This window comes from Hippoglossus hippoglossus, chromosome 5 (assembly GCF_009819705.1).
Source record: "Hippoglossus hippoglossus isolate fHipHip1 chromosome 5, fHipHip1.pri, whole genome shotgun sequence".
Lineage (NCBI taxonomy): Eukaryota > Metazoa > Chordata > Actinopteri > Pleuronectiformes > Pleuronectidae > Hippoglossus > Hippoglossus hippoglossus.
The window spans coordinates 22,091,432-22,119,385 of NC_047155.1; the positions used below are offsets into that span (position 1 = coordinate 22,091,432).

General features: G+C 41.6%; 2 protein-coding genes and 4 non-coding genes across 8 annotated transcripts; 1 reads left to right on the top strand and 5 right to left on the bottom strand.

Moving 5' to 3' along the window:
- Positions 1–570: 570 nt before the first annotated feature.
- Positions 571–14,877, bottom strand: eogt (EGF domain-specific O-linked N-acetylglucosamine (GlcNAc) transferase). Of its 3 annotated transcripts, none has more exons than XM_034586180.1 (16): positions 14,764–14,877; positions 12,708–12,960; positions 12,032–12,132; positions 11,677–11,785; positions 11,380–11,474; positions 11,180–11,284; positions 9,826–9,932; positions 9,260–9,363; positions 8,209–8,301; positions 7,552–7,623; positions 6,778–6,864; positions 3,513–3,581; positions 3,096–3,157; positions 2,837–2,956; positions 2,308–2,410; positions 571–2,002 (listed from the first exon to the last, which is right to left on the bottom strand). In XM_034586180.1, exons 2-16 carry the CDS (start codon positions 12,909–12,911, stop codon positions 1,856–1,858), a joined length of 1,578 nt encoding a protein of 525 aa, XP_034442071.1. In that variant the 5' UTR covers positions 12,912–12,960; positions 14,764–14,877; the 3' UTR covers positions 571–1,855. The 3 variants fall into 3 exon arrangements, with proteins under 3 accessions (XP_034442071.1, XP_034442070.1, XP_034442069.1); XM_034586179.1 differs by having other exon boundaries at positions 12,032–12,135; XM_034586178.1 differs by lacking the exon at positions 14,764–14,877 and adding an exon at positions 14,561–14,704 and having other exon boundaries at positions 12,032–12,137; positions 12,710–12,960.
- Positions 5,776–5,847, bottom strand: trnae-cuc. The gene has a single exon. It is a non-coding gene; the product is annotated as a tRNA-Glu (tRNA).
- trnae-cuc lies at positions 6,444–6,515 on the bottom strand. The gene has a single exon. It is a non-coding gene; the product is annotated as a tRNA-Glu (tRNA).
- trnar-acg lies at positions 10,461–10,533 on the bottom strand. Its single transcript has one exon. It is a non-coding gene; the product is annotated as a tRNA-Arg (tRNA).
- trnae-cuc lies at positions 10,988–11,059 on the top strand. Its single transcript has one exon. It is a non-coding gene; the product is annotated as a tRNA-Glu (tRNA).
- Positions 14,878–16,057: 1,180 nt separating the features above from the next.
- On the bottom strand, positions 16,058–27,847 carry tmf1 (TATA element modulatory factor 1). The gene is made up of 17 exons (XM_034585384.1): positions 27,219–27,847; positions 25,442–26,823; positions 24,360–24,463; positions 23,979–24,105; positions 23,671–23,776; positions 23,074–23,216; positions 21,401–21,567; positions 20,807–20,963; positions 20,164–20,256; positions 19,903–20,059; positions 19,614–19,806; positions 17,878–17,947; positions 17,702–17,794; positions 17,456–17,578; positions 17,191–17,349; positions 16,819–16,944; positions 16,058–16,716 (listed from the first exon to the last, which is right to left on the bottom strand). Exons 1-17 carry the CDS (start codon positions 27,352–27,354, stop codon positions 16,576–16,578), a joined length of 3,477 nt encoding a protein of 1,158 aa, XP_034441275.1. The 5' UTR covers positions 27,355–27,847; the 3' UTR covers positions 16,058–16,575.
- Between the last annotated feature and the right edge of the window lie 107 nt (positions 27,848–27,954).

Here is a 27,954-nt window from a genome sequence, read left to right on the forward strand (position 1 = left end):
TAAATAGTGTCCATCCCAGACAGGCCCGGTGTCTGTCAATACTCAGAAAGTTCAGACACAACATCCGCAAAAAGAGCGGCCGGGAGCACGACTGCTGACATCAAACTTGTGATATTAAAGCAAACACACTTTAACAAACATCGCCTCCTTGTGACCCGGTGGATATATTTGTGCATAAGTCATTCTCGCTCTCTACTCTGTTAGAAACAAGTCTGTCAGGGGCCGTCTCACAGCGCAGGGTGAGGATTTGGACTCATCTGTGGTGTTGTACTGCCCCCACGTGGCTATAATGTGCTACTGGTAGTTTTTGAGGCCATCCAGATTTATTATGGTGACAGTAAAAACTGAACTAGTGCCCTTTTGCGAAGAGCTCTTTTCCTCCTTAGACCTGAACTTACTAAAATAATGAAACCCGCCGCATAGAGCTGTCTGGCATCAGCAAGAACTGGCAAGACAGAGGCCTCACTCTTTACCCCCCCCCGCAAGGTCAGACATCAAAAGATGATTGATTACATTAAGATGAATTAAATCTCTAATGCCTCATGTGGCCAGAGCAGACAGGAGACATGCTTCAGCATTTTTGGAATTATTTATTTCAAAATGTTACACAGCTTTAGAATATGAAATCATCCACAAGACCAGCGGAGCCCTGACCAAAAAAGGTCTGACTCAGTTCAAACTGGTTTCATCGATAAATAAAACATCAAACTCATGGAGAGGCCAAGAAACACGGAAACGATCTTCTGATCTCTCAAATGCTCTTGTGCATTGCAGCAGATTGCATGCAAATTGTGCTCGCTCTCTTCCAGACTAATTTACTGTAAAGTGTAAAAGCAGCAGCACTCAAAAGGCTCGAGGAGCGATAACAACTGGCAGCAGCACCCTCATCGTTTGACCACACTGACAATGTACTTCATGTGATCAAGTGCAAAGAAACTTCCAATGAAATAGACAGAGCTGTCCAATCGACAGAACTGTATCAATACTCCAACTGGACTTGAGTTTAAATAACAACTGTGACAAATGTAAAGAAACTATGTAAACGGACAGAAAAGTGAAAGGTAATTTTAAAAAGCAAATACTTTAATGTTTCTTTCGCAATACTTAATATTAACATGTTTGAAAGTATTAGTGTCCTTGCTTGTACCAAATAACACGAATACTGATATTGATATTTCACTGATACAAAAGAAGCCTCTTAACAGTTGGAGTCTCTCACTTACCCTCTGTCTCTTATTTTGTGAGTTTTTGGTGAACATCACTTAAAATATGATTTCACAACCGCGAAGTAAAAAGGTTTGCTGCTACGCTATATGTGAAAAATCCAGCATGTGAACGCGACACATTACATTAGAGTGGTGTTGCTGGATGTGCTCAGAAGCTCTGCTGTGATTGTCAACAACTCTGAGGAGGCTTGCATCAAGGTGACACTAATCGAATGTGACAAGATGTCGCATGTGACAGGACGCAGCAACAGCTGCTCATTAGCTAACTTTGTCGGCGTGGAATGAAGTCGACGCAGTGGAGGTAATGAAGAAACATAGGACACATCTTATCGCTCTCCAGACACTTCGACTGCACACGCCTCGTCCTTTAACTGATTTGACACTAATAGAGCTGATGACAGTTATTCAAACCCGAGTTGTTGGCCAAACTGCTTTCACTCATCCAGACTTATCAAAGCAGTGGACAGGAGCTGACAAACCTTCTGTCCGACCACTGGTGACTGAGGTCATTTTGAACAAAAAATGCTAAACGTACACTGCCAGAGTCAAGAAGTCTTTTGATCACAACAAAAGGCAGGATCATGTTAGACGTTCTTCAGCAGTCAGATGTTTGTATCCTCTCTGTGTGTCTACAGTTCATTATGAAGGGCTCTGCGCGGCCATTTGGGATGCTGTGTGATGAAATCGGCTTCCTCCAGCACAAGCCGCATGAATTCCCCCACATCAAAAGAGTAGTTGGTAAACTTTGGATGGTCCCCGAGGGTGGGATGGTGACCCTGCGAGAGGGGTGAGAGGAGAGTGTGTACAGTGAATGAACGTAAAACCATCGGGAAGCAACACAACAAGGCAGAACAGGAATGTGTGTGCTTGTGTGGGTGGGCTTTCCTCTCAGGTGACACACACACAACATGAGAGAGAAATTAAGACTGTACATTTGTTCTGCTGTGTCTATAATTGCACATAATTGAAGGTGAGAATGGGAGTGCAAGTGGTTGTGTGTGTGTGTGCGTGTGGGATTGGTGTGATGAATTGAGAAAGCTCATGCTGAGGAGCTGAACGCTGGTACGGGAGTTTCCCCTACCTTGTCCTGTGGGACCACTTTGTCCATTTTCTGCCAAGTCACGTATCGAATGCCCCGCAGCCGAGCCAAATCTCGATAGCAGCTCTCATCCTGACAATTATATCTGGGAGGGACAGATGCAACCACTTTATCTCTTTCTCTCCTTTGTCTGCCTCACTTTTACTCTTTGTTGCTCCATCTCTCTCTCTCATTCTCTCTCTCTCTCTCTCTCTCTCACTGTATGCAAACTGTGGCGCTCCCACACACACACTTCAATCAGTCGCTCTACACTAGGTAGCTGGGTGTGATGAATGCCTGGTTAATTAGGCATTATTTCACAGTCATACACCAAGTGGCTGAGGGGCACTTTGGGCTCAGCATGCTGCCAAACCCATCGCTCTCTCTGTTCCCCTCTCTCTCTCCCTCTCTCTCTCTCTCTCTCTCTCTCTCTCGCTCTCTCGCTCTCTCTCGCTCTCTCGCTCTCTCGCTCTCTCTCTCTCTCTCTCTCACACACACCCATACACACAGGCAAACATTAAGTGCCACTCACAGCTCAAAGATGACAGCCCAGTCAGGGAGGAAGAGGAGGTGTGTGAGACCTGCCCCGTGCATCCCTATAAAGATGTCAGAGTTGTGGGTGATCCTCAACTGCTCCAGGAAGGGAACATCCCTGAAAGACAGACAGGGAGTCGGACATCAATCATCTTCGTTGTGTGAACACTGTTATGTAACATAAAGCTTAACACCTTCTTTATTCTTATACAGCACTGAGCAGCACTGAATAGCTCTCGTAGCCCTCTATAACTCACTTGTATTTGTAGTCCACCACATTGACCTGCAGTAAAGGCACGGTCTTGAGGGCATTTACCAGCTGTAACAACAACAGAGGGACGTGTTGTCTGATCAATGAGAGAGCAAACAAATGTGGGCAGTGACCATATAAATCACAGACCTGTTTTTTTTTACTCATACTGTTTATAGCAAATAAGATTTTAAATAGGCACTTAACAGAGGCGGGCAGTAAATCAATGTTAGAGAGGAGGGGCTGAGGGAACGGGAGAGTTGTATAAAGTGAAGGAAGAGAAAGAGACACAAAGAGGGTAAGAGAAAGACAGAAGAAAGGGAAAGGAGGACAGGTGGTGGAACAGGAGGAAGGGAGAACAAGTGCAAGGAAGAAAGAGGAACAGGGAGAGAGAGGGACGGAGGGAAGGTGGTGCTGGACTCACCTCCACTTGGTTTAATATCCTTCTGTATTCCGTGCTGCGTGCCAGCAGGGTGACACGAACACGCCCCTCCTGAAAAAGGCGATGCACCCAATAATCAATCAGCCAAGGACAGAAAAGACAAGTGGCTGGGAAAACATGATGTTCATTCAGAATCATTTAAAGCCCTCTTCTTCAAATGTCTATAAACATCAGGGATGAACGGATACAAATTAGCTGAAGTCACATTCAAAAGTCGTTTTTTAAAGTGGAACCTCAGGTTTACTTTTCTGATATGCACAGGCAGTACAGAGATGTTTCTATTCTGCATTCTACTACTGCCACCTTGTGTTCTGACAGAGTACTTGCATTTTTATATTTTAGGTGTCACCATTTGTAGCATATGGGAGCAATTAATATGGATCATAACTTGACTATAATTGAATGACATTTATGACAATTACAGCAACATAAAGCCTGTGCGACCACCTGTACATATTAAACAACCCTCAACTACAGCACCTCACTACAAGCAGTGAGTGTATGTGTATTCAGAACAGATCTATCTTCTTTTGTTTAAAAAACGTTTTAGAAGGTATTAAAAAAAGATGCTGTACTGAGGAAGACCAGAGCAAATGATGATGAGGAGGAGACAGGAGGAGAAGGGCTGAGGAGGAGGATGAACAGAACACAATGGACGAGGGCAGCGGTTTGAGTCTCTGGCAGTACCATTAATCTAGGAATGAAAGGAGGAGCTGAGGAGAGGGTCAAGGCAGAGGAGACCTTTCATTCAGTAGCCGCTCTGATATCGCCAGCGGCCTCATGTCTCACTGAAAAGCTTCTTAGCATATTTCCAATGAAAGCCATGAATTCCCAATGAGTTGCTCCACAGGAAGGAAGAAGTTATCAGGGGTTTACGGGTCATAAAGATACAGTCAAGTACTTCAAACCCGGGATCATAAAAGTCCCATGAGGAATGTTGGAGAGTTAGAGATATAAGACAGGGCTTCCCTTACTATTATAAGACTGAAGTGCAGCTACTAAAGATGATGAAAATAAACTGATATGATAGTGTCCAACTCTGAAGAGAAATTATACCATACTGACCCGAATACAAGACTTTTTTCTGAAACTTTGATTTAAAAAAATATTCCTGCTGACAAACAAACAAACCATGCAAATCAGGGTGGACAGGGAAATATATAACTCCTTTAATGGTGATAATAAATGTTCCCTGACCGGCAATCGAACCCGGGCCGCGGCGGTGAGAACGCCGAACCCTGGCCCTAATACAAGGCACAAAGACAGAAAGAAGAGAGACTTGTGGAGATGATCGAAACCTTCTCATTCACACACTGTCTGCATTAGCCGCTGTTTAAACTACTACATGGAGAGAAAACAAATGCGGGAATAAAACATTTTGTTCCCTCACTGGTAATAATCCCCGGGGACAGATGCAAGTGCATCAGATGTTAACCACTAGAGGTGAAGATATTGCTAGCGCAGCAACAGCGGAGCCATTTGTGGATGAACGTTTGTAGCAGGTCTTAAGTTAATGAGACACAGAGCACATTAATGTTTCTATACAAGTGCTGACCAGTTTTTAATTGAGTGATTTGAACAGGCAAAGAACGAACCGTGAGTTGTTTGTTAACACTGCCAGTTGTTCCTTTCACTCATGCTATTTTGGTACATGTGTTAAAAGGACACCAAATGTGCAAACGTGCAAGCAGGCTCTGGTTTCAACACTGTGTTATCACTCTCAGTTTGTTTAGTTGGAAAAAGGCAATGAGACATCCTAAATATCTGCTGTGTTTTTTATCCGAGCAGGATTGAGCAATAATCCTGCAAAAAGGTAAGCACGCTGATGTATATATTATGAAACACAAAGTAAAATGGGAGACCACATACCACCACCACGGCCCTGCCTTCCCCTCACATTCAATCAAGCTGCACCAAATTGCACACATTCATAGATATTAGTCCTTTAAATGTGCCTAATTTATTTTTATCAAGATCCATGAATTATTCCCTGAGAAATCAGTGAAAATGACAAAGAAATTAGCTATCTCCCAATGTTAAAGAAAGTATTAATAAATTCCTGGATCCGCTTCTTTGTCAGGGTCTGTACCAAAATGTAACAGTTGTTCCTTGGCCAATTTCAAGAACTTTACCCATATTATGTGGAAATCTGTAGTATTTGCATATTCCTGCTGACAAACAAACACACCATACTAACAGAGTGGACAGGGACATGTATAACCTCCCTGATCAGTGGTAATAAATGTTCCCTGACCGGGAATCGAACCCGGGCCGCGGCGGTGAGAGCGCCGAATCCTAGCCACTAGACCACCAGGGACATGTTACCTCAGCAATGTGAACAGTTTTTTGATCGTTTGTTCAGAGGTTACACACATGCTGAGACATGTCCTCAAATAGATGCATAAAAAGACATGATTTCAGCATCAGAGTAAAGGCTCCTTGTTTACATAAGATTTTTATTTATTTTCTTAAAGACAGTTTGCCTTTGTTTTTATTTATTGAGGACTGAGGTACATAATTTAGCTGCCTACTGACATGAATAAAAACAGCTGGAGCAGTGACCTGCCTTTAAAATGTTAGAATGAAGTCATCACTCACCTCAGTGATTCACAGTAAATATAAATAAAATGTGACTCATATGTAATGTCACTGTAATAATTCTAAGGTACTTAATGCTTCCATCTACTTCCACGTAGTCACATTTGTTGCTGTGATCATATATCTGAGGGAGTAAAAAAACACACTAGGCCTCTCAGAGCAGTGGGCCAGAGGAATGAGAACATACCCAGGGAGGAATCTGAGGGGTGTGGTTTGTGAATCTGTTCCGTTCATATTCATGCTGGCAAACAAACAAACCAAACAAACTGAGTAGACAGGGAAATATATAACCTCCTTGAATGGTGATAATAAATGTTCCCTGACCGGGAATCGAACCCGGGCCGCGGCGGTGAGAGCGCCGAATCCTAGCCACTAGACCATCAGGGAGATAATTATTGTTTCAGCTATGTGGTTATTCTGAACTATATTGATATTTAGAATTAATACCAACTGTATGGGTGATTGCCAGAAGTAAGAGGGTGAGTCAAGGAAAAGTCGGCCTCTAGTAGTTATCAGGCAGTGTGCGTTCATGTGTTTTGGAGGCGTACCTTTAACGTATCAGTTAGAAGTGTAGCCTGCTCTTTCTCGCTTTTTGCAGGATTACCAACCCTAGCTTTAATTAGTGTTTCCTAAAAGACGATGTTCCTACCTTCGGCCCGTCTTGCAGGATGTTCAGCCGGTGGAGGACGTGCTGGGAGAAAGCCCTGAACATCCCTTCACTGTAGCAGTCTGAGATCTGCCATCAGCACACAACACAAAGGGTCCATGTCACTCACACATGCAATTTATTTCAATATTCAATTCAAAATATTGTATTACAATTACAGTTTTGTTATACAGTCATTCAAAAAGATTAACAATATCTACTCTCAGATTTGAAATAAAATTGGAAGTAAATTTGATCTGACCACACTTGGACTTTGATTGAAAAAAGCAATACACTGGGAATATGACAATTGTAAATATGTTTCCTTATCTCCCTGGAATGAATATCACATGAGCCCATGCATTACTCGAGTCTGAGTATTTCTCACTGCAGCTGTAAATGTGAGCACATGAATATAAACATGACATGTGCACCATGGGTAATCAAGAGCCTCAGCCTGAGTGTGACCTATCAATATTTCTCACATCAAGGCAGCAACCATAGGACAACACATATTTACGTGGTATCGTCTTTATAGTCATCTCCTTGAAATTATCATTTATATGACATGAGGTCCTGCTGAGCTTCTGAATACATCACATTAATATTTGAGCTGAACTGCATGTTTGTGCATTAATGTATCACAAAATGTGAGATAAAAACATAAATGCAGACACAAACAAGGCAACGCTGAAAGAATAGGTCAGTACAATTCGATCAGAAATAGGTTCTGTTAGTGGACACACGCACAAATATACGTGTGGGGTGGTAACTTACGAGAGGTGTGTTGTAAAAGAGGCCATATCTCATTCTGGGAAGCAGGGAGAAGAAGGCTTCTTTGAAACACACCTATGGACAAGTGTGAAGGAAGGAATGAAGACAGTATTCAGCATGGACCAGGTATCTGTTTGTTTGTGTATATGTCATCATGTAATACTCACATGATAGAATATTGATGGACTTTGAATATGTGTCGATGCCTGGTGCTAATTTCTTATTCAAGCTGTGGTTGAACATGCTAACTTTGCAGTTTGCTATATATATATTTCAACCAGACCATTGTTACTGTTTGTGGATACAGCAAACATAATATTTCCTGTGACCTAAATTATTTTTCCTGTTAAAAAAACACCCAGTGCTCCACCAAAAACAACTACTCCAGATCATATGTGTTAACATACCAGAATGATATTATTTAGATAACATTATTTTCTTACCAGCAATTCAAGATGGTAACTACAAGTTTGCACAATGTAATTTGAATTTTGTGTCTTATTTACTCATCTGCATTCTGGTGAAAAAAAGGAAAAGTAATGGTACGATTACTTGTGAGACCCAAAAAAATATCGACATTATCTAAAGTCCCTGTAGCTTGGCTCACACAAGAAAAACTACACCCTTTACAAGAACCCCCCTACAACGCGTTATACCTACTCTTTTCGAGTCATAGGTCTTCAGGTGGATGATGTCATAGTCTGAGAAGGCCTTCCACGTTTCACTGAACAAATCTCCATAACCATAAAAACTCTGAGGAAAGACATAAAAAAGAAGGGAACAAATGTTGTTTAAATTAATGTCACAACTGAAATGAAAAACAAAGCAATAAAATTAAAATCATCAACAGATGTGAGCAGTGCTTGGAGTCACTTGTCTGTTATCAAACTTTTACTTTACTGAGGCTTTAGTTTTAAACAGAACCTGTTAGCACACTGTTATCCGACAGTCGGATCCTGTTTGGTTTGCAGCCTGTGATGAAAGGTCGCTGCTCTCCTTCTCCCTGTCAGTTCTTTCTCCCTCCCTCTTCTTTTTCTCTCTTTCCTTTTTCCTCTCTACCTCCATGCGTGGTGGGGGAACAATGGGCCGGATAAGGCTGCCCATAAATCATTCTGTTTTTCAACTGGTGTTTCCCCTTGATGTCTTCATCAGGCTCTCATGCCACTGACTTGTTCAACAAAAACTGTGGACATTGTAAACTGCAGCCAAACTAGTGTTTTGATTTCTTGCGTGGTTACAGTGCTCATTTTAGATTCTTGTGTTTTCATGTCACTCTGAGCAGTAACATCAGACATGAGAGAGAGGAAGCTAGAATACATCACTCCATATGCCAAAATAATGAAGCGCTTTATGGATCAGCATTTTGATATCTTGTGTTGTGATTCAAGAACAGACTTTTATGTCCTATAAACTGAGCCCAGCCGGAGGATTTAATTTTATAAATGTGAATTTGTTTCTTATGTAGCTAGAAGAGACAATCACCAATTACTAGAGGCAGGCCACATGGAAAACCCTGCCTCATGTTTTATTTTCACACATAAATAAAGATGTGACATGAGCATCTTTAAAATGTGTCTTCTTTTGCATCAGTCCGGAAGAGTGACATAAAATGCAACAACCAAGTAAGTTGTAAATGAATAGCAGTAATTTCCAGCTGTAATAGCAGGAACGTTCCTCTCAATTTGAACAACCACATCTCATAACAACCCACCGTGTCCCACATGACGATGTTGATATCTGTGCTGAAGGAGTTGTTGATGTGCTGGGAGATGTAGAGGTTGACAAAGTCACAGAAGTGGTGGTACATGTTCACCCCTGAAGAACACACACAGTTATTATTGTGTCATCATGTCATAACTGAAAATAGAAAATAAGTGAACTGGCATCAGTCTGTTTCATGCGTACAGACTTAAAGAATAATAAACTAGAGTCAAGCTCTCACTACATTATTACCTCAACAGAGGAGGTTGTGTTTTCATCAGCGTTTGTTTGTTAGTTGGTTTGTTAGTATTACACAAAACCTAAAGGAGAGATTACCCTGAAGCTTGGTAGAAGGATGAGATATGGGTCAGGGAAGAACCATTTACATATTGACATATTTAGGGGACTCATATCTTTTTTTTGGCTGTTACATGTTATTACATGCTGAAACGACTGCAGGGAAATCTTCATCCAATGTCAAGTTAAACGTGCACACGTACGTTTTGGGGTAAGGTTTGAGCTACTTGTTTTGATTGCAGGGCATTAAACTGAGTCAGGTAAATCTGTGTTATTTACCAGCATCCAGCTTCATAAAAACAGTGGGTTTTTCGATGATGATTTCACAGTGTCCATCCTCTATGGGATGAAAGTCCAGCTCCGTGTATGTCTGAAGCTCAGCATACCTACAGAAACAGCAAATAAATGTAGTATCATTGGAAATACTGTGGAAATGCTGCACAGGTGGCACAATGTGGAAATAGAAATCATTACAACCCCAAAAAACGATTGTTTTCTACTGTGATTTGATTTATATTCAAGCTCCTATATGTAGGATTTAGACATTTCTAAATCCTACATACTAAACTAAACTATATCAGACAGAAATGCAGACTGATGACCCCAGCATTTGCACTGACAAGTGGAATGAAAGCATAAAAAAAGGCCAAACTAATTTTCACAGCGATTATCAAATGTTGCTCTGAGTATCTGGCATAAAATAATCATATATAAAAAAAAAATGTAATATATTATACTACTCTGTAATATTGTACACTGTAATATTAAGGCCTATCTCCTGTGGAACCGAAGATCAGCAGGATGGATTGGAGTCAATTCATTTAACATTCAGTACAGCATGAAATTTGCTGACTGTGACTACAGTAGAACAGGCTTTACATATCATGTATCAAATCAGTGATGGAAAAGATCGACGAGCCAGCCAGGAGTCGAACCTGGAATCTTCTGATCCGTAGTCAGACGCGTTATCCATTGCGCCACTGGCCCTGTGATTCCTGAGAGCCCCACCCCCCAAATTCCTGCCTGGCTATGTTCTCATTCCTCTGGGCCACTGCACTGAGAGGCCATGTGTTGGTTTTTTTACTCCCTCAGATATATGATCACAGCAACAAATGTGACTACAGTAGTGTCTGCCTTAGAATTATTAGAATGGCATTACATATATATGAGTCACATTTTATTTATATTTACTTTTACGTGAATGGTGACTTCACTATTCTAACATTTTAAAGGCAGGTCACTGCTCCAGCGGGTTTTTTTCATCAGTAGGCAGCTAAATTCTGTAACTCAGTCCTCAATACTCCTTGAAAAAACAAAAGTAAACATTATTTTAAATAAATAAAAATCAACCGTAAACAAGGAGCCTCTACTCTGATGCTGAAGTCATTTATAAGTCTATTTGAGGATTGTCACAGAATGTGTGTAACCAACAGGAAACATGTCCCTGGTAGTCTAGTGGTTAGGATTCGGCGCTCTCACCGCCGCGGCCCGGGTTCGATTCCCGGTCAGGGAACTAGACTTATGGCTAGACTTATGGCATAAATGAACCATGAACACATTTTCAGCAATTCCCAAGAGCTCATATCAAAGGGAGCCGCTGAGAGAGAGTGTGTGTGTGTGTGTATTTTCTCACCAGGATTGCAAGGGGCTCTGGTGCTCTCCCTCAGCAGCGAGTGCTCGCTTGTTCAGTCTGCAGTGACCACCAATCTCCCCCATCTGGATGAAGTCCTCCTTGTACCTGTAGGATAAACGTGAAGAGTTTCAAAGCTCTCTAACTCATCAGTATTGATGTCAAGCTTTCTTTAAGGATGTGTCACTTTGAGTTGTACTGACCTCTCATGACTTCTGCGTGGACTCCGTAAGTCCAGATAAAGGTTAGTTGCCTTACAGAATCTAGTGTGGCTGCTGCATCTTAATGATGAGTCACCCTGAAAAAATACATTAGGTTAGAAATATGGAACTAGTTGTGAGAGTGGTGTCTGTATCTTTTGAACTGTGTGTGAATCATTCCCACAGACAATCAGGCCTATTGTCTGTGGACTCCTGTTACACACTGGGTCTCTTTCTACCTGATGTTTCTTCCTGTTTACTCAGTAGGTCCGTGGGAACTAAGGAAATGAGCATACTAACCGGCTTGCTGGCCTTGCAGAGTCCTTTGAGCTCGGAGAGACGTTCTTTGACGTAGCCAAAATCAGCCTGCTTCCAGAAAAGCTCCTGGGCTGCCTCCAGTGAACGAGCCCTAAAAGATCAGAGATGTACGGACATCAGCAACAGATCATCAATGATGCATACTACAAGTGGGTGAAATCACTACCTATGAATAAAAGAGCACTATTATTTGTGATATTTAAGAGTACAGAGTATCTGACACATCACAGGTGACTAAAATGAGAATGTAAATTATGTAAAGTGTGTTGCATTATACAGATGAGAAGAACAAAGTGAGAACATGACGTGTGGAAGACAGTGATGTGAGGAGCAGTACCATCCAGAGTCAGCTTTGGTACAGACTGGATAACCGAAGCGCTTCCCCGGATCACAGTTCTTCTCATAACCCCAACAGGCCGACAAATCCAGAGGTGCATCCTGTTGTAACACGTGTGTGTGTGTGTGCGTGTGTGCGTGTGCGTGTGCGTGTGCGTGTGTGTGTGTATGTGTGTATGTGTGTGTGTGAGTGTAGGTGCATGAGAGAGAGAGAGAGAGAGAGAGGGGGGGGTTTAAATTCATTAAAACTATAAAAAAACCAAGTCAATCTATACATAGATTAAATATATTTGCTCATCAATTTAATGTTCTAATTAAGCTGATGTTGTGGTAACATAGTCAAAAGTAAAATAACTTAATACAATAGTAAGCATCGAAAAACCTGTTTCGCCCAAATACTCTTCTTACTACAACTATAATTACAATTGTACAGTTAACTCAACTGCTCCAATTAGGGTAGAACAAAATGCTCGGAATGACCTATTTAAAGAAGTTAGAGGAACAAAAAATAATCCTGATGTGTAACAAATGAGTAACATCTGAGGAGGCTCAGACATCTGTCAGTCTATGAAGCATCTGTGACACCATAAAACAAAGAGCTGGGACAATCTTTTGAGTCTTCTAGCTCGCTACAGGAGAGCAATGTGCACATCCTTATACAGAAATCCATAACTTACTTTAAAAGGGCAGAGTGGGTCCAGACGACATTGCTTGGCAACCCTCTTGTTGTTGTAGAGGAAGTAAGGTATGTGCTCTGGCGGCAGGGAGATCCTGCTGTAGTTGAGGAGCGGTGCTGGTGGTTCGTGGTTGGTGTCCGCAGCCTCCTCAGTGGGGACCACAGCTTGAGAAAATATTGTTCCCAGCGCTACCAAGAGCAGCATAGTCGGAATTACACAAACATGTGAGACGGCTGCCTGGCTTCACAGCCCTCTGTGAGAAAAGATGAGACAGACAAGGACTCAGACTTGCACTCTGTGATCTTGGGAGAGAGCCTAACACAGCAGTATACAAAGCGTGTGTGTACAAGCTTAAGTGTGGGAACGTAGCTCCAGGCGGATCTGGGGTCCACAGAGGGAAAGGTCCTGTTGCAGGAAGTCTTGCTGACCATTTTTTTTACAACTGTTGTCTGAACAATCAGAACTGAGACTGGAGGGGCAGCATGAAAACTCCTGGCTGGTGATAATGTGACATCTACAGCTCCAGACCAGTGTTTATACAACACACATATTTTCACGACCCAAGTCTCAAGCATTTATGTTCTGAACCCAGCCTTGATTTAAATATATTTTTACCTCCTAAAATCACAGATGGATCAAACGTGTGACCTTTGCTCCCTCCACCAAGGAAGTTACGTTTCCACCCCTGTCGGTGTGTTTTTTGTTTGTTTATACACAACATTACGCAAAAACTACTGATCAGATTACCACAAAACTTAAAGGAGGGATGTGTTATGCGTTAGGGAAGAACATGTGACATGTTGATATGGAGCTGGATTAAGGGGCAGATCCAGGATAGTTCTTTTCACTTTCTTTAACATTGTGAGATTTTGTCACATTTTCACAGTTTACCCAGGAAATAATTCATGGATCAGGAAGGGGGAAAATAGTATATATTATAGATAGATATAAGTAAGTGAGTAAGTAAAGTTGATTTAACATAGGGAGGGCACTGACATGTGTGTGTAATTTAGTGCAGCTTGATTGAATTTAAGGGGACTTAGGACAGCTGGGCTTTGGTGGAGGTATGCGCTCTACTTAGTTCCCTTCTAGTTCACTTATAATTCAATAGTGTGACCTTTGTGCTGTAATCACTGTAATCCCAACTTGTTTTACATGTGACGGAGCCGAGACTGGTGATGCTGGATTTAGCAAAAGGAGTCAACAGTCTATTCTGCAGCTCTGGTGACACTAGGAGGTAAAGGATAAAGTCTGAGCCAGTCATTAATTACATATTTTCACAAAGTTAAATTCAGATAAGAAATTGACAGGTTCTTAATACTTACACACATATGTTACACACTGTTTCTTCTGATCAATGTTGTGAATACTGTTATTATACTGGCACTTCTGTCCGTCCTGGGACAGGCATCCCTCACGTGTGGCTCTCTCTGAGGTTTCTAAGTTCTTCCCCCTGTTAATAAGGTAGTTTTGGGGTAGTTTTTTGTAACTCTTGTTGAGGGCTACGGGCAGAGGATTGATGAGTTCAGTTACAGTAAACTTTGTGTCTGTAAAACGACGTCTCGCTTCATCAGTGATATCTCATGGAACAGCTCAACCAGACGAAGATGTGCTGAGGAGCTGCACAGACTCTTAGAGCGTCAGTAGAAAATCAGAGTGAACGAGTCCCCTGACGTTTTATTCATGTGTTTTCGTCCTCAATGTGAGAAGTATACTTTATTTTAGCTAGCTAATTAGCTTCCACTGTGTTCTGAGCTAGCCTGAAGCCAGTTAGTTGAAGTTGAACGCGGTCAGTGAGTGGACAGACTAATGTCATTACTGATTCTATGAGGGAGTAATAACGCATTACTTACTATTTTCTCTTTCGAGAAATGTAAGTGGAAGAAAACGACGCGTGATTCGCTGCTGACGTGTGAGAAACTCGTGTGTTTGCTAACGTGTCGCGTCGGTTCTTCACAAAACCGACGTGAAGCAGAATAACTGGACAAAGAAACAACCTTTAACATGTTGACAGAATAAAAGTGTTTGCTGTCAGTGTGAGTGAGGGACATTTTACCTAAGCACACAGCCTCCTCCTCCTCCTCTTCCTCCTCCTCTTCCTTCTGCTGCTGCTTCTCTCCTCACTGAAGCGTCTGTGGTGCCGGTGGTCGCCATGACACCGGAAACCTTATACCGGCCTGCAGTGTGCAAACCCCACCACAGGGAGGCGCTGTTTACCACACTATTCTCTGTAGACCGCACTGAATCCTCAGCCCATCTTCTGATGACCACTTTATAATAAATGTTTAATTTTGAAACAAAGCTGGAGCAGGAACATGAGACAAAACCTTAAGAAATGTAAAAACACACCATTAAAAAGTTCAACGTCTCATAGAATCTGACCTGAATGTGATCAATCAAATGTCTGTGTGAGTAACACCCTGTTCCTCACTATTTTAGAATGATAATACGTTATATAGTTCATGTCTCATATATAAAATGTTTTAAAAAAGGTACGCAGTTTATCTTTTATTATTATTTTCAATATGTATCTGTCATATAGAACAAACAAGCAACACACCTCCTTCAGTCTATCCATGAGTTTTCATTAAATAACTCCATAAGTCTTCTCCATATCCTTTGTCTCTATTATTAGTTTATGAATAACGTCCATTTAAATTTTTTTATTTTAGCTGTGTTGTATTGTTTGTACAAATTTCCTTTACTGCCTCCATCCACTTTTCTTGACTGGGATGGCCCACCTTATCTTCTGGTGATTGCTTTCTTAATAGCTATCAGCAATATTTTAACACCCATCCCTCATTCATATCTTCTTTCTGAAATTAAAATGACCAAGATAAGGAAACATTTAACTCATAGGAATGTCCCAAGTATCTTCTCTGTTGTCATGTTCACTGTTTTCCAGAACATTGATCATTTGTGGAATTTCCAAGATATATGTCAGTGATCTGTGTCTGTTGCTCCACTCTCTCCAGCATGGTACATTTGTTTTTGACAATTACTCGCGACCTAAGTAGTGATTTAAAAAGAAGAATCTTTCCAAGAGAATTTTCTCCTTATCCAGAATTTGTGGATATTTGTGGTTAACTCTGATTCCCACTTTTCTTTAAACTAAATACAAAATGTAAATTTGAATGAAATTGTATTAATCACACTTTACAACTATGACTATGGGTGTGAGTACAAATATTGGTATAGCTTTAACAACTATATGGACTTCTTCAGAAAGTGGAAATGTAATTGTCTTGTGCGTGGCATTGTGATAATGTAGTATTAGGTGTGAATACGATGGAAAAAAACCCTTTTAATGTGTGATTTAACACAATTCAAATAAAGAACGACATTTTACATTTCACAGCCCAAATAAATGTTTATTCATTTACATATTTATATAATTTAAAATCCACTTTCCAGGATTTCGGTCACAGACTACTCTCAGGTCTAAACCACATTTGTGATTTGTAAGGAGTTCAGAATAAAAACATGTTTCTCTGTACAAATCTTAATACACTTCTTAAACCTTTCGGATTATCCCTCGAGAAATAAACAAGGATGGTTTTGTGTAGTGCAAATATAACATTGCCATCTCCTACAGCTATAAAGTGTCTATACAATACCATGTCAAAGGTTCAATCGAGATCTTTATGTCTAAAGCAAAGTTGGTTTTAGCTCCCTCAGATTTCAAATGGACACCTGAATCATAAACTCGAGCTATCCTTCATACTGATTCTGTAATAATGCAATGTATGTTATGAACAATCCCAACACCCCACTTAAATATGATCATTAATTAAAATAAAATAAGAGATAAAGTTTAATTTTCTTTTAACAAAGATTAAAGTTAAAGTCCCAGTACGGTAAAAACAGTTTATTTCTGGTTCTTCAGCAGTTCATCAATCTGGATCTTGTACATGTTCTTCACATCTTCAAGGTCCAGTCTCAGCTCCTCTGCCTCTTCAGCCTTTTCTCCGTACATCTGCAGGATAGTGTTGTGCCTCTGCTCCAGTTCCTGAAATGCACAGCCACACAAATTATGAGAAAGGACCTTTTGTTCATTGAGGATTCACCTTTTCTGATCTCTGGGACTATTCTCAAGATTTACAGTGCCCACCTTGAGCTGAACCTTCAACTTGGGGATCTCCATCACCTTCTCATCCATCTCGTCGTTGAGATTGGTGAGTCGAACCAGCTCTTCTGACATCACGGAGCGACTCCTCTCCAGACTAGAGATTTCAAGCTTCAACAGCAGAAGGAAAGAAAGAAGGCTTGTAAAAACTAGTGACGGCTTTGGAGTGCAGGAGATGACGATATCTTTTTGACAGACAATTCCGCACAATGAAATGCTTTTTTTTTTTGTTATATTAAAACGTAGTACATTTATTGAGCCCCCCATTTACAGGCAGGTGGTGGTGACATAGATGAACCACTAAAATAGTAAATTAAGTTCTAAGTAGCTTTATGCAGATTTTTTCTGAATTGCTACCTGTAGCTGAGCGATCTCTCCTTCTCTCAGTTTGAGCTGAGACTGGAGGTTCTCCATGATGCTGGAGCCTCCCGACAGCCTGGCGGCCTCATACAGGTTGGTTCCGCTCATGGACACAGACATGGCCATGGTGCTTAATGAGTAGTCTGAAGGGTCATCCTGTGTGAGAATACAACAAAGTATAAAACCAATCAAGCTACACGATTCCAAGCATGTAGAAACTGATATTCATTTCTAGAGTTTAACTTTTTTCCCCAGTATTTACCTGGGAAAGAAGAGACGTGTGCAGACCAGCATTGTCCGCCGCACTGATGGAGCTGGAGCGGGACAGGGAGGGTGTGGAGGATGCAGGGGGCTCTCCGACAGAGTGGGTCAAAGCCTTCCGCTCCTGAATGGGAATAATTTTACAACCGATCAAGAGAAAAACTAAAACATATCTGTGGTTTAAATGGAGAAATGCTCATTAAATGCAACAAATTTGATGATAATAATGTCAAAAATCCTCCTGAACCTTTTCCTTGAGTGACTCTTGAGCCAAGTAGCATTTCTTCTTCTCTTGCTCCACCTTCATCTTCTCCATTTCTAGCTGATTGGCCAGCAGCAGCTGGTAGAAGAAGCAAAAATGTGCACGTGAAGAAGCCGTTTCATAGACATTGACAACAGTGGTAGGAGAGAGCATGACGGTACCTTTTCCTTCTTGGTCTCTTCCAGCATCCGACTGTGTTCTCCTCGCAGATTTTCCAATTCAACATGCTCCCTACGTTGACAAAACAAGCAAGAAGTCACAACAAGCAATCAACAGTATTTAAGACTGAACTGATGGAATATGTCTCTGGTGGGTATATTGTCAAATAAAAGTAATAACAGCATGAAATAAACAGACAATTCTCTGAGTTTTTCCATTAAAGCAGAGACAGGGTTGTGCAATATTTTTACCTCAGAGAAGATTTGTTCATTTTCAGATAAATGGTAACATTTTAAATTGTTTTTTTACTGCCATGTGGTATATTTTCTCTCTTTGTCACATAATGCCTGCACAGTGCAACACAGGAAACAGTAAAGATTTCATCATATACACTATGCAAGCAGCCCAGAGCCACAAAACAGAGCCAGTAACTGACCACAAGCATTTCCTGATAAATGTGGAGAAGTAATAAACAGTAGATAAAGCAGAAATCACTGTGTTGATCTTTATAAAATGTCAAAAGAGGCAGTTGCCCGTTATGGCTTAGTAAAATGTCATGTACACTTGAGACTCAAGCTATTTCAAAGAAGACCATAGAAACAAAACTTTAGAAAAACACATCAAGTTGATAATAAAATACCATTCCTTAAAATAGCATGTGTATGGATTTACTCAGCTTTAAGGGCTTCAGATGAATATTAAAACAGATCCTATTATGCAAGTTGCCTGATTAACCTGCGTTATTCTTTGATTTTGAAACAGTAACCTTAACAGTATACGAACAGGACAAAATACCCTGGGCATTGGGTTGAGTTTATATGGCTCCTGTCCGGTGTGTCGCACCACAACACCCAGCACTTTAACCACTCTGGTCTGAATTAAATGCCCCGTCAGGGAATTCTGCTATTTATAGATTCTCTGAAGCAGCTTGGAAAAAGCTGCTTGGTTTAATAGCCATGATGATGCTCTCACTCCTTTATACATCGTATACTATGACTGCAAAGCATTTAGGCTCCTGACAACAAAATTACATTACCATCATGATTTAAGCTGCAATATTTAGATCTACACGCGTGACTAAAAAACATTTACATACACAGGAAACTATGAGCGGTTGATTATATAAAATAATTGTGTAGCATATTTATGATGAACCCAGAACCTGAGGGAAAACACACACACACACTGAGTCCGCTGCTGTCTCTGTCTCTCTCCGTGTCTTTCTCTGTCTACTTTTCTTAATTACTTAAATCTTTGTTCAGAGAGCGCACATTCATCAGCCGTCCCGTGCAGAGCACAGGGCAGATGGTAGAGACTCAGAGAGGAGCAGTAAATTACTGACAGAGCGGTCAAATCAAACTTAGCACGGTCCAAACATGTATGAAAAGACCCAAAATTAACAATGTAAGTGGACTTAGTGGAGCTGTGCATGGCTCCCTGGTGCCTGCCCTGGACTTGGTGGGGCTGTGGCCGGACTGCGTGCCTTCTCCGCGGGCTGTGGAGCTCAATATGACTTGCGATTAATAGCCACATTGATTAACACATTAACCACGTAGCCAGGGACTGTTTGTGGTTATTAATCGCAAGTCATATCGTCATCACGATATTCAACAAGGTTATTGCAGGTTTTCCTAATATCCTGCAGCCCTATCCTAGACCCTACTGTCACAAACAGAACCAGTTGACCAGTTGATGTACGTACATCATCACTTTACTCTGTAAAGTTGTAATCTATTACCTGCTGCTGTCATCCTCCAGTTTCTCTCTCTTGTTCTTCTCAGCATCAAGTTGTGCCATGAAGCGGGCTTTCTCCTGGCGCAGCAAAGAATTCTGGGAATCCAGAGAGGCCAGCTGGGACTTGATGGACAACAGTTCCTCCGTTGCGGAACGCTCCTTCTCCACGGCAACAGCCAGCTGTGCCTGAGCATTGGCTGTTAAAAGTAAAGAGATACAGTTTTTACCTACTTTGCACAATACAGTATTTTGGTTGACTCTTTTACATATACAGATAAACTCCTGCTTTTTACCTAGTCTATCAGAAATGTTATTCTCCAGTTTTTCCCAAGATGCTGTTTGTCCGCCCAATGAGGCCTGTAGGTTCTCAATCTGTCGTAGAAGGGGCCGTGTTGCCGAGGTAACACTCTGACTGAGCTCCTGGTTCCTGGTCTCCGCCTCCTGGAGCCTCTGTGGAAGGTGACAAGAAAAACAAATATGGCGTGCATTAAACAAACCCTGCCCTGACACAATTACCTTGCATGCCTGGCCACCTTCTATCAGGCATATGTTACCTGTTGAAGCTCACTGATCTCCTCCCTCAAATAATCTTCTTTCCTTGCCTGCTGCTGCTCCGCCCTTTGCAGAGCCATCCTCAGGTCAGCCACCTGTGCACAACATTAAAAAGAGTAGATGAAGAAATGAACTTGGCAGTTAGGAAGTGACTGTCTGTAAATGTGTAAATGAAAGAAATGATCAAAAGTGTGAGAAAAACTCTAAGAAAAAAAATTCATAACATAATGCTATGTTCACATTTCTGTCCAATGTACCTCCAACAAAATTATCATAATATTCTGTAAAGAAAATAGTTATTATTGTCCATCTCTGGTGGTATCACTTTCATAGTAGTTGTGTGAATGTAAGCAGAGGAAACTGAACAGTGAGTCCAGTGAAGAATTAATTAACATCAACACCGGGTGCCTGTGGCTTTAATAGCTCCAGCACCACCTCAAAGAAATCTGTTTCAAATTAAAGCTGCACAACTGACTCACACTTGAGGATAAAGATTTAGGGAGTATAAACCACAGCATACTGTACATGTTGCAATACTTATTCGGTATGAGCTTGGTCCCTCTCACAGCAGCAATCTGATAAGTCTGATAATCCTTCAACACCTGCAACAAAAGAAAAAATTCTACTGCTTGAGCATGTTATTACCTGGTTGGCCAGGGCCTCCTGTTGCATCCTGGCCTCATCCTGGGCTTTCTCAAGAACCAGACTCAGCTGCTCCTTCGCCTGCGTGTCCCTGCTCAGGGCTGCTACTTCAGCCTTGCTGGCTCTGCTGGCATTCGTCTTGTGGAGTTCTGCAAGCTCCCTGAAAACAGATGATGAAGAAGATCATTAACATCATGACCCCTTTTACAGTGTAGTCAGAGAGTAGAAGTAGAAGAGTGATTTTTTTTTTCTTTGTTGCTTTGGCTTCGTACTCCAGCACATAGGATATGAAATGAAACATTAACTCTGGGGTATATATATACGGTATTATTAAATTTATAAAATTAAAATGGCTACAGTTCTTACACTGTTCACATAATGTAGATGTAACCCCACCCCCCCCCCCCCCCTCTAAAATACAGGTGAATGTAAACACTTAAAGTTCAGTTGCATTGCTTCACTTCAAATCAAATAAAGCTGGAGTGCACAAAGTATATATCGCTTTCCAAATAACACGTTGTGTACTCTGTCAACATTGACACTAAATTTACAGTAATACAGAGTATTGTTTTAATAGCAGGGCATGGCAGTGTTTACTTATAAGAGTTGTCCAGAGCAGCCTGTACGCTTCGGGTTTTTTCCTGCAGCTCATCAGAGTCTGACTGCAGCCTGCTCAGCTCCCTCTCCTGCCGCTCCACCACAGAATTCAGCTTCTTGATGTTTTCCCTGTGCTGTTTCTCCAGCTCCTCCTTCCCTTCTAGAAACTACACACATTACAAAAGTGGGCAGAATGGTGGTAAAATATTATACTAACACATTATCTCATCATGACATCAGTAACCAGGGAGCAACAGCTGAGTCAACAAACCATGTTGTACACAAGTTCATATGATGAAAGACAAAGAGAAACCAGAGGTAAACAAATAATAAAAGCACAGATGCACAACAATGAAAGGCCCTTTGTTCTTCAACTTTCTTGAACTATAAATAGGACATTGCAAGAGAAATAGGCGTGTCATCGTGTATTTGCAAACAATGTATTGCTAGGAGATATTATTAAGTTGTGTTGGGTTTTTTGACTTAAGGCTTGATACTAGGGATGGGCATAATTAATCGACGATCGATTAATTGATCATTAAGAATTTCGTCGATGACATTATTTTTTCATCGATAAAACTAATGCATGTTCTGTTGCGTAGTGTGAGTCTTGAAGGAATGCAATGGATTTCGCTATGTGGCAGCAATTAAACATTTTACCACACGGGGCAATGTTTGAAAAAAAAAAAAAACGCCACAGGCCTACTCAGTTACCTGCGAGTTTCCGTGTATTTCAAAAGTAAACATGAAGAGGTCACGCCGAAGTGTAGCTTGGGACCATTTTGATTTAAAAAATGACTTAGTTCACTGCCAACACTGCGAAGCTGTGTATAAGTACAACTCGGCCACGACTCAAATGATGTACCACCTGAACAACGCACATCCGACCCTGGTTCGTGGCGGTGCATCCTGCTCTCGGTCTCAACCTAGCATCAACTCGGTGTTAGCACGGAGGAGCTGCGATGCACAACGAGCAGAGAAAATTACCCAACGGATCTGCAAGTTCATCGAGATGGATATGCTACCCTTAAGTATTGTTGAGGGCGAAGGTTTTCGACAACTGATAAACTTATTGGAACCAGCATATCACATTCCGTCACGACGGGAGCTTCTAGCTGACGGCTCCGCTGCTTAAGAGTATAGCAGCGCATATTTTCAAGTGTAACCATTGAACGGATCCCGTTTAACTGCCACAAGAGTTGTTCATCTTGTAATAAAGATCTCAATGAGGAAACACACTGTGTTTTTTCTATTTTCACTGCATTTTAATATAGCCTATAAATAGTTATTAAGTTATTAATGATTAATCGAAAATCGATCGTTAATTCTCCCGACGATCGATTAAGACATTTTATTCGAATGCCCATCCCTACTTGATACACTATCTGAACCAAAAATGACGTGATCCAGCTTACTACAGTCATCATTGTGTTAGATCAACAGGTTTAACATGTTGCTGCGAGTGCTGGAAGCAATAACATTGTTCTGATGTATTTGGGCTTCAGTTCACAAACAATATCTTTCAGTCCTGAGCGTGATTCTTTTGGCTCATTAATTTCAAAGAGAGTAGCATAAGAAACACCTTTAAAAACAAGTTAAACAATGGATCAACTCGTCCTCAAAGACAATTCAGTCTGAATGTGACCGCTTGAGAAACTAGACTGAATTCTGACCTGCTGGAGCTGCCTGAGCTCTTCCTCCTGCTCCTTGATTTTCCTCTGGTGCTTGATGGTCTTTGTGTCGCTCTCCTTCTCCTTCACACGCAGCTTCTTGATGATGTTACTGTGCTGCAGCTGCTGCTTGGATAACTTCTCACCTAAAAGTGAAACAAATAAATACATACTTAGGAAAATGCAAAAACAGGCGCTGAGTAAATACCCACCACATCTGAGCATTATTTAAGGATATTTCAAACTGTAAAGTATTTTTAGGGTATAAAGTCACCAGTAAGGTTTAGTGTCACCAAGTTTTCTTTAAATCAACCATTTATACCAGAAATAGCTAGTAACACAACAATATTGATGGATGCAGGAGCCCCAGAACATAAGACACAGCTAAGAAATGCAGGGTCCCATAGTTACCAAATAAAAAATATGAATTCTTCATGTGCTACATGACCCAAGTTGGATACCATAAAAGCAGCAGCAAGAGCTAATCAACAGCTGGCCTTACGTAACATGTTTTGTTGACTGTGCAGCCCGTTTTGAGTAGACAGATAGTGAGTTGGTGAGGGTGGTAAATAATTGGTTTAATCTTTAAACGTGTCTTACCCTCTTCCAGCAGACCTCTGATCTGCTCCTCCTTCTCCCTGATAATCTCCATTGTGTCGCTGGAGTTCAGCCTCGTAGAAAGCTCTTCTCGCAAGCCCTTTATCTCCTGTAGCACAGAAAAATATCTTTGATACAGAAACTTTGGACACTTGTGATTTAGTTTTTGAGTGTCAAAAGAGATACATGCGGGTTAGTTGTAAAATACATTTTTTTTAAAAGATTACTAAAATGTTATTGTGGGTCTAAGGAAAAAAAAAATATTTAGTGGGAGAAGGAGAAAGTTGTGTCTGATCTCGAGTATGAGTTACCTTCTTGGCTATATCTCTCTCTTTGCAGGCCAGCTGAGCCTTCCTCTCAGCATCTGCGATGCGCTGGGTGAACTCATCCTTTAGAGACTGCACAGTGGAGCTTTCCTCCTTGAGGCTTATCACTTCACTGGGAGATGAACAGACTCATTAGTGAAAGAGCTCATTGTTGAAAAAAAGCACAGATACATTATTTTCAGCCAGATCACTTAACATCTCAGCAGTATTTCTCAACTGTAGGTTTAATGAATACTTAAGTAAATAAAGGTAAAAAAATAATTACTATTTAAAGCTTTCCAGAAGCTTTGCTGTGTGTCTTTCAGAAATGCCTTATCAAGAATAGTCACAGTGCCTGTGTGAACCAGGTGTGTGTCGTATACTGACTCTTTGAGATTGTCACAGTCCTCCTCCAGCCTGGCCTTGTCTTTGCTGACTGCCAGCAGCTGAGACTCTCTCTTCTCAAGGCGGCCTGACAGCTCATCAATGACCTAAAACATGTCAACAACAATTTTGGATGTTTTACAACAGTAGTCAAAACCCCAAAATGTGTTTAAACACATTTTTAGAAATGCCCTGTTTCCATAGAAAACGAATTCTTGGACTTAAGAAAAAAAAAAGACAAATATTTGGCGGAACAAATCTTCTATGCTGTTTTAAAGATGTTTTTAAAATACACAACTGTACAGTAGTCCTTGGCCACAGAGGAAAAATGGGATTAACTGAACAAAAAAAATTCGATGTGACAGTGTAATAAAGCTGTTACTTTATCTTTAGCATTCTGAGGAATTCTATGCAAATACTGAGTTTCCTGTTTCCTTTGGAATGTTGCTTCTTGATAATCATCGTTCTAGTGATAATGCATCGATGTATTTTTATTTTTTTGGATTATTTCAGAGGTTTTTAAGGCATTAGCATACTGCTGCAAAAGTGTACATACAAAACTAGTTTATAACAACTGTCCTTCATATTTGTTAACCAGTGTTGTGACAAAGTAATGCACTGGTGGACGTGTGTTGTTGAACAAAAACCTCTAGTGTATTCAGCGTGACCAACACTGATATATGGACTTTGTAACCTTACTTTTGCAGAATATCATATTTAGCCAACTCTTGCCCATAGAAAACCTCTACTAAGCAAATACAGTCCAAAACACACAAAATATATGAATAATATGTGCAATAAACATATCTTTAAAACTAATATAACCAACCACATATTTCTTAGTGCTATACGAAGGCACCTGGACTTGCACTTGTTCTTGAAGACGTTTCACTTCATACCCGAAAGAGTTTTTCAGTTATGACATGAAGAAGCTTTTTGGATGAAGTGAAATGTCTACAAGAAAATCAAGCAAGTGCAAATGCCTTAATACAGCCTTTGGAAATACCACGACCTGGATGACTGAGAGTCTTCACAGGCATCATGATCATCACATAGTTTCATAGTAGGTTGACGTGAGTTGTTACCTTTTGAAACTCCAATATCTGAACTGTTGAGACACTTCTCATCTCCTCTGTGATTGGTGGAATGATCAGTTTTTCAGCGTTGGAGAAGAGCTCCGACAGTGTGACGGTTGCCTCAGATCCTCGATCCTGCTCCACTAACTCTTCAGGATGCTCACAATTCACAGGCGTTGCACTCCGTCCACTCTCCTCCATCTCATCCAGCGACTGCTCCCTCGCCGTTTCAGTGAATCCCTCCTCGTCTTCCTCATCTCCTACCTTGTCCACCATTCCATCTTCCTGCTTCTGACAAACAGCTGATTCCACTGTTAGAGAAGCAGGGCCTGCAGTGACAGACGCTAGTGTCCGACTGCTGGGGATGTCATCGTCTGAGTTGACCTCGCTGACACTCCGGCTATCCAGTGACTGCATACTGAATGAATCGATGCGTTCGAATGCGTCTGAGGAGGAACCGCAGCTCTCTGTGAGTTTGGGGTAGTCCTCCAGTCGGGGAAAATCTCCACAAGTGGAGGCAGTGAGAAGCTGGAAAGAGCCCTGCATTAAGTGAAGGGCAGCCTTACCCTCACCCGTTTCTTGTCTGGAGCTGGCTGAGCTCTCACTCAACACACTCTCGTGATCGAGCACTTCAATGTCACTGGTGGTAGAGGTTCCTGAGGAAAAAGCACTTACAGGAGGGGACGGGGTATCGTTTTGACGGTCCTCAACCTTTGAGTCTTTATGCTCCATGAGTACCTCCTTAGCGGATGGAGGGGGCGAAGAATCAGTGGGTGTAGAGCTCTTTAGTTCGGAAGTGACAGCAGAAGGTTCAGAGGAGTCAATGGTATCCTGCTCAACCTGCTGTTCTGATGGCAGCTGTGGCTGCTCTGTTTTTGGATCGAGAGAAACTGTTGAACCAATATTTGTTTTTACACCACTCGTTTTGCAGTCAGGGTTACAAGGAAGATCACTGGAAGAAGAAACAGGAGAAACTGGCTGCAGGAGGATGGTGTCTGCATGAGGGGCTTCTGGTGAAGACTCGGACTCAAACGACTGGCTTTCAGCAACTGTTTGATCCTCATCACTCTCATCAGTGGATGTTGACTTCTGACTCTCGAAGTCTTTCTGGATCCCAGCCTCTTTCTTTTTCTTTCCCTTCACCCGAGGGCGCCTTTGGGACTTAGCAGGAGCGACAGACACGACCTGGGTTTGGGTGGCATCTTGTTCATCTACAGCTAACAGAAAGGCACTGAAAAAGTTTTCTGATTCATCCACAACTGTGCGGGTGACAGGCGTGGTGATGGCCTCAGAGGAGGGAGGCGGAGTGGTGGTCTTCTCTTCAGGGGATGTTTCCCACTGCGTCATCCCCCATCCTCCACTTAACGACAGCTTTCCAGGCAAGGTAACATCTGGCAAAAAGATATTTTCAATTCAACATGGCGCTGGCTGCTGCTGAAACCTGATTGGTCCCTGAAGTGTCCTAGTCCTTTAAATAGTCTTTTTTTTTTATTAATAAACTTGTCACTACTAACAATAAATGTGACAATTTGTAAGTACACAATGTGCTTGAACAAGCAACAATATTTAAAATATATGCAAAACATATGAGGCTTTACTCAGAGCTATAGAGCTGAACAAGGGACGATTTAAACGTGCACCTTACGGAATCAGGAGGTGTGCATGCATGTTGAACATATAAGGGCCACTCTGTGTTAACTGTGGCCCCTGAATTAGAACAATCCCAGATCCACCGCTGTGTAAAGTGGAAACATTAGCCGTTACCACCATGAGCAACATTACTTACCATCATAGGGCATCACAGTCATGTCACCCCATTGGTCCTCTTCTTTAATGTCCAGAACACGGTCGATGGACTTCTGAGCTGTTGTTAACGCCTGTTTGGCGAAGCTGGACAGGTGAGAAGCGTTGAACCAGCTCATGTTGATGTTTAGCTCGCTAGCAACCAGCGAGTTCAGAAACGGTTACGCTGACGTAACAGGGATTTTGGCGTCGCGACGTCACTTCACCCGCATTTAATTTCTTGTCAACGTTACCATCAACTGGCTAGAATGATCTTTGGCAATGTCAAATTCCTCCCGTGCCGTATAAGTGTGTTGCCAGCTAGCGACCGCCGAGCTAGTTAGCAAAGCTGTACGTTAGCCGACGCATATCGCTGGTGCACAGGGACAACATCAATCCCACACACAGCTCGCAGGATCAGCGTTTCTCTCTCAAAACCGCATAATGTCAGCCAGTGGTGTACACGCACGGGTTTTCTCTAACTCCACATGATGAGCTCTACCTCTACCACCAAAGCAGAAGCGTCCCCATGCTAAATCCAAGCCGTTTCCCGACTCAGTCGCTCGGCCGCCATCGTTTGTTTTGATCGCTCTCAGCTTGTAGCCCAGCTAGCATTAGCATTAGCATTAGCCTGCTCCCTACTTCCTTTCCACGTAGCACTATGACGTCATGATCCGGGTCTGACAAGGGCCTTTGAAGAAGTGTTTTTATTTAGAAATTTCATTTATTTATTCTTTTTA

What these genes read in the sequence shown, in the direction of transcription:
- eogt (XM_034586179.1), bottom strand. Translation starts at nt 12,911, where the DNA reads ATGCTGCTCTTGGTAGCGCTGGGAACAATATTTTCTCAAGCTGTGGTC. An exon ending in ACATCGTCATGTGGGACACG is followed by an intron (nt 8,302 to 9,259) that starts GTGGGTTGTTAT and finishes GTCTTTCCTCAG; the next exon opens with AGTTTTTATGGTTATGGAGA. An exon ending in TGGGCTGTCATCTTTGAGCT is followed by an intron (nt 2,411 to 2,836) that starts GTGAGTGGCACT and finishes TGTCCCTCCCAG; the next exon opens with ATATAATTGTCAGGATGAGA.
- tmf1 (XM_034585384.1), bottom strand. Translation starts at nt 27,354, where the DNA reads ATGAGCTGGTTCAACGCTTCTCACCTGTCCAGCTTCGCCAAACAGGCG. An exon ending in AGATATTGGAGTTTCAAAAG is followed by an intron (nt 24,464 to 25,441) that starts GTAACAACTCAC and finishes GACATGTTTTAG; the next exon opens with GTCATTGATGAGCTGTCAGG. An exon ending in CTGGAGGATGACAGCAGCAG is followed by an intron (nt 17,948 to 19,613) that starts GTAATAGATTAC and finishes TTGTCAACGTAG; the next exon opens with GGAGCATGTTGAATTGGAAA.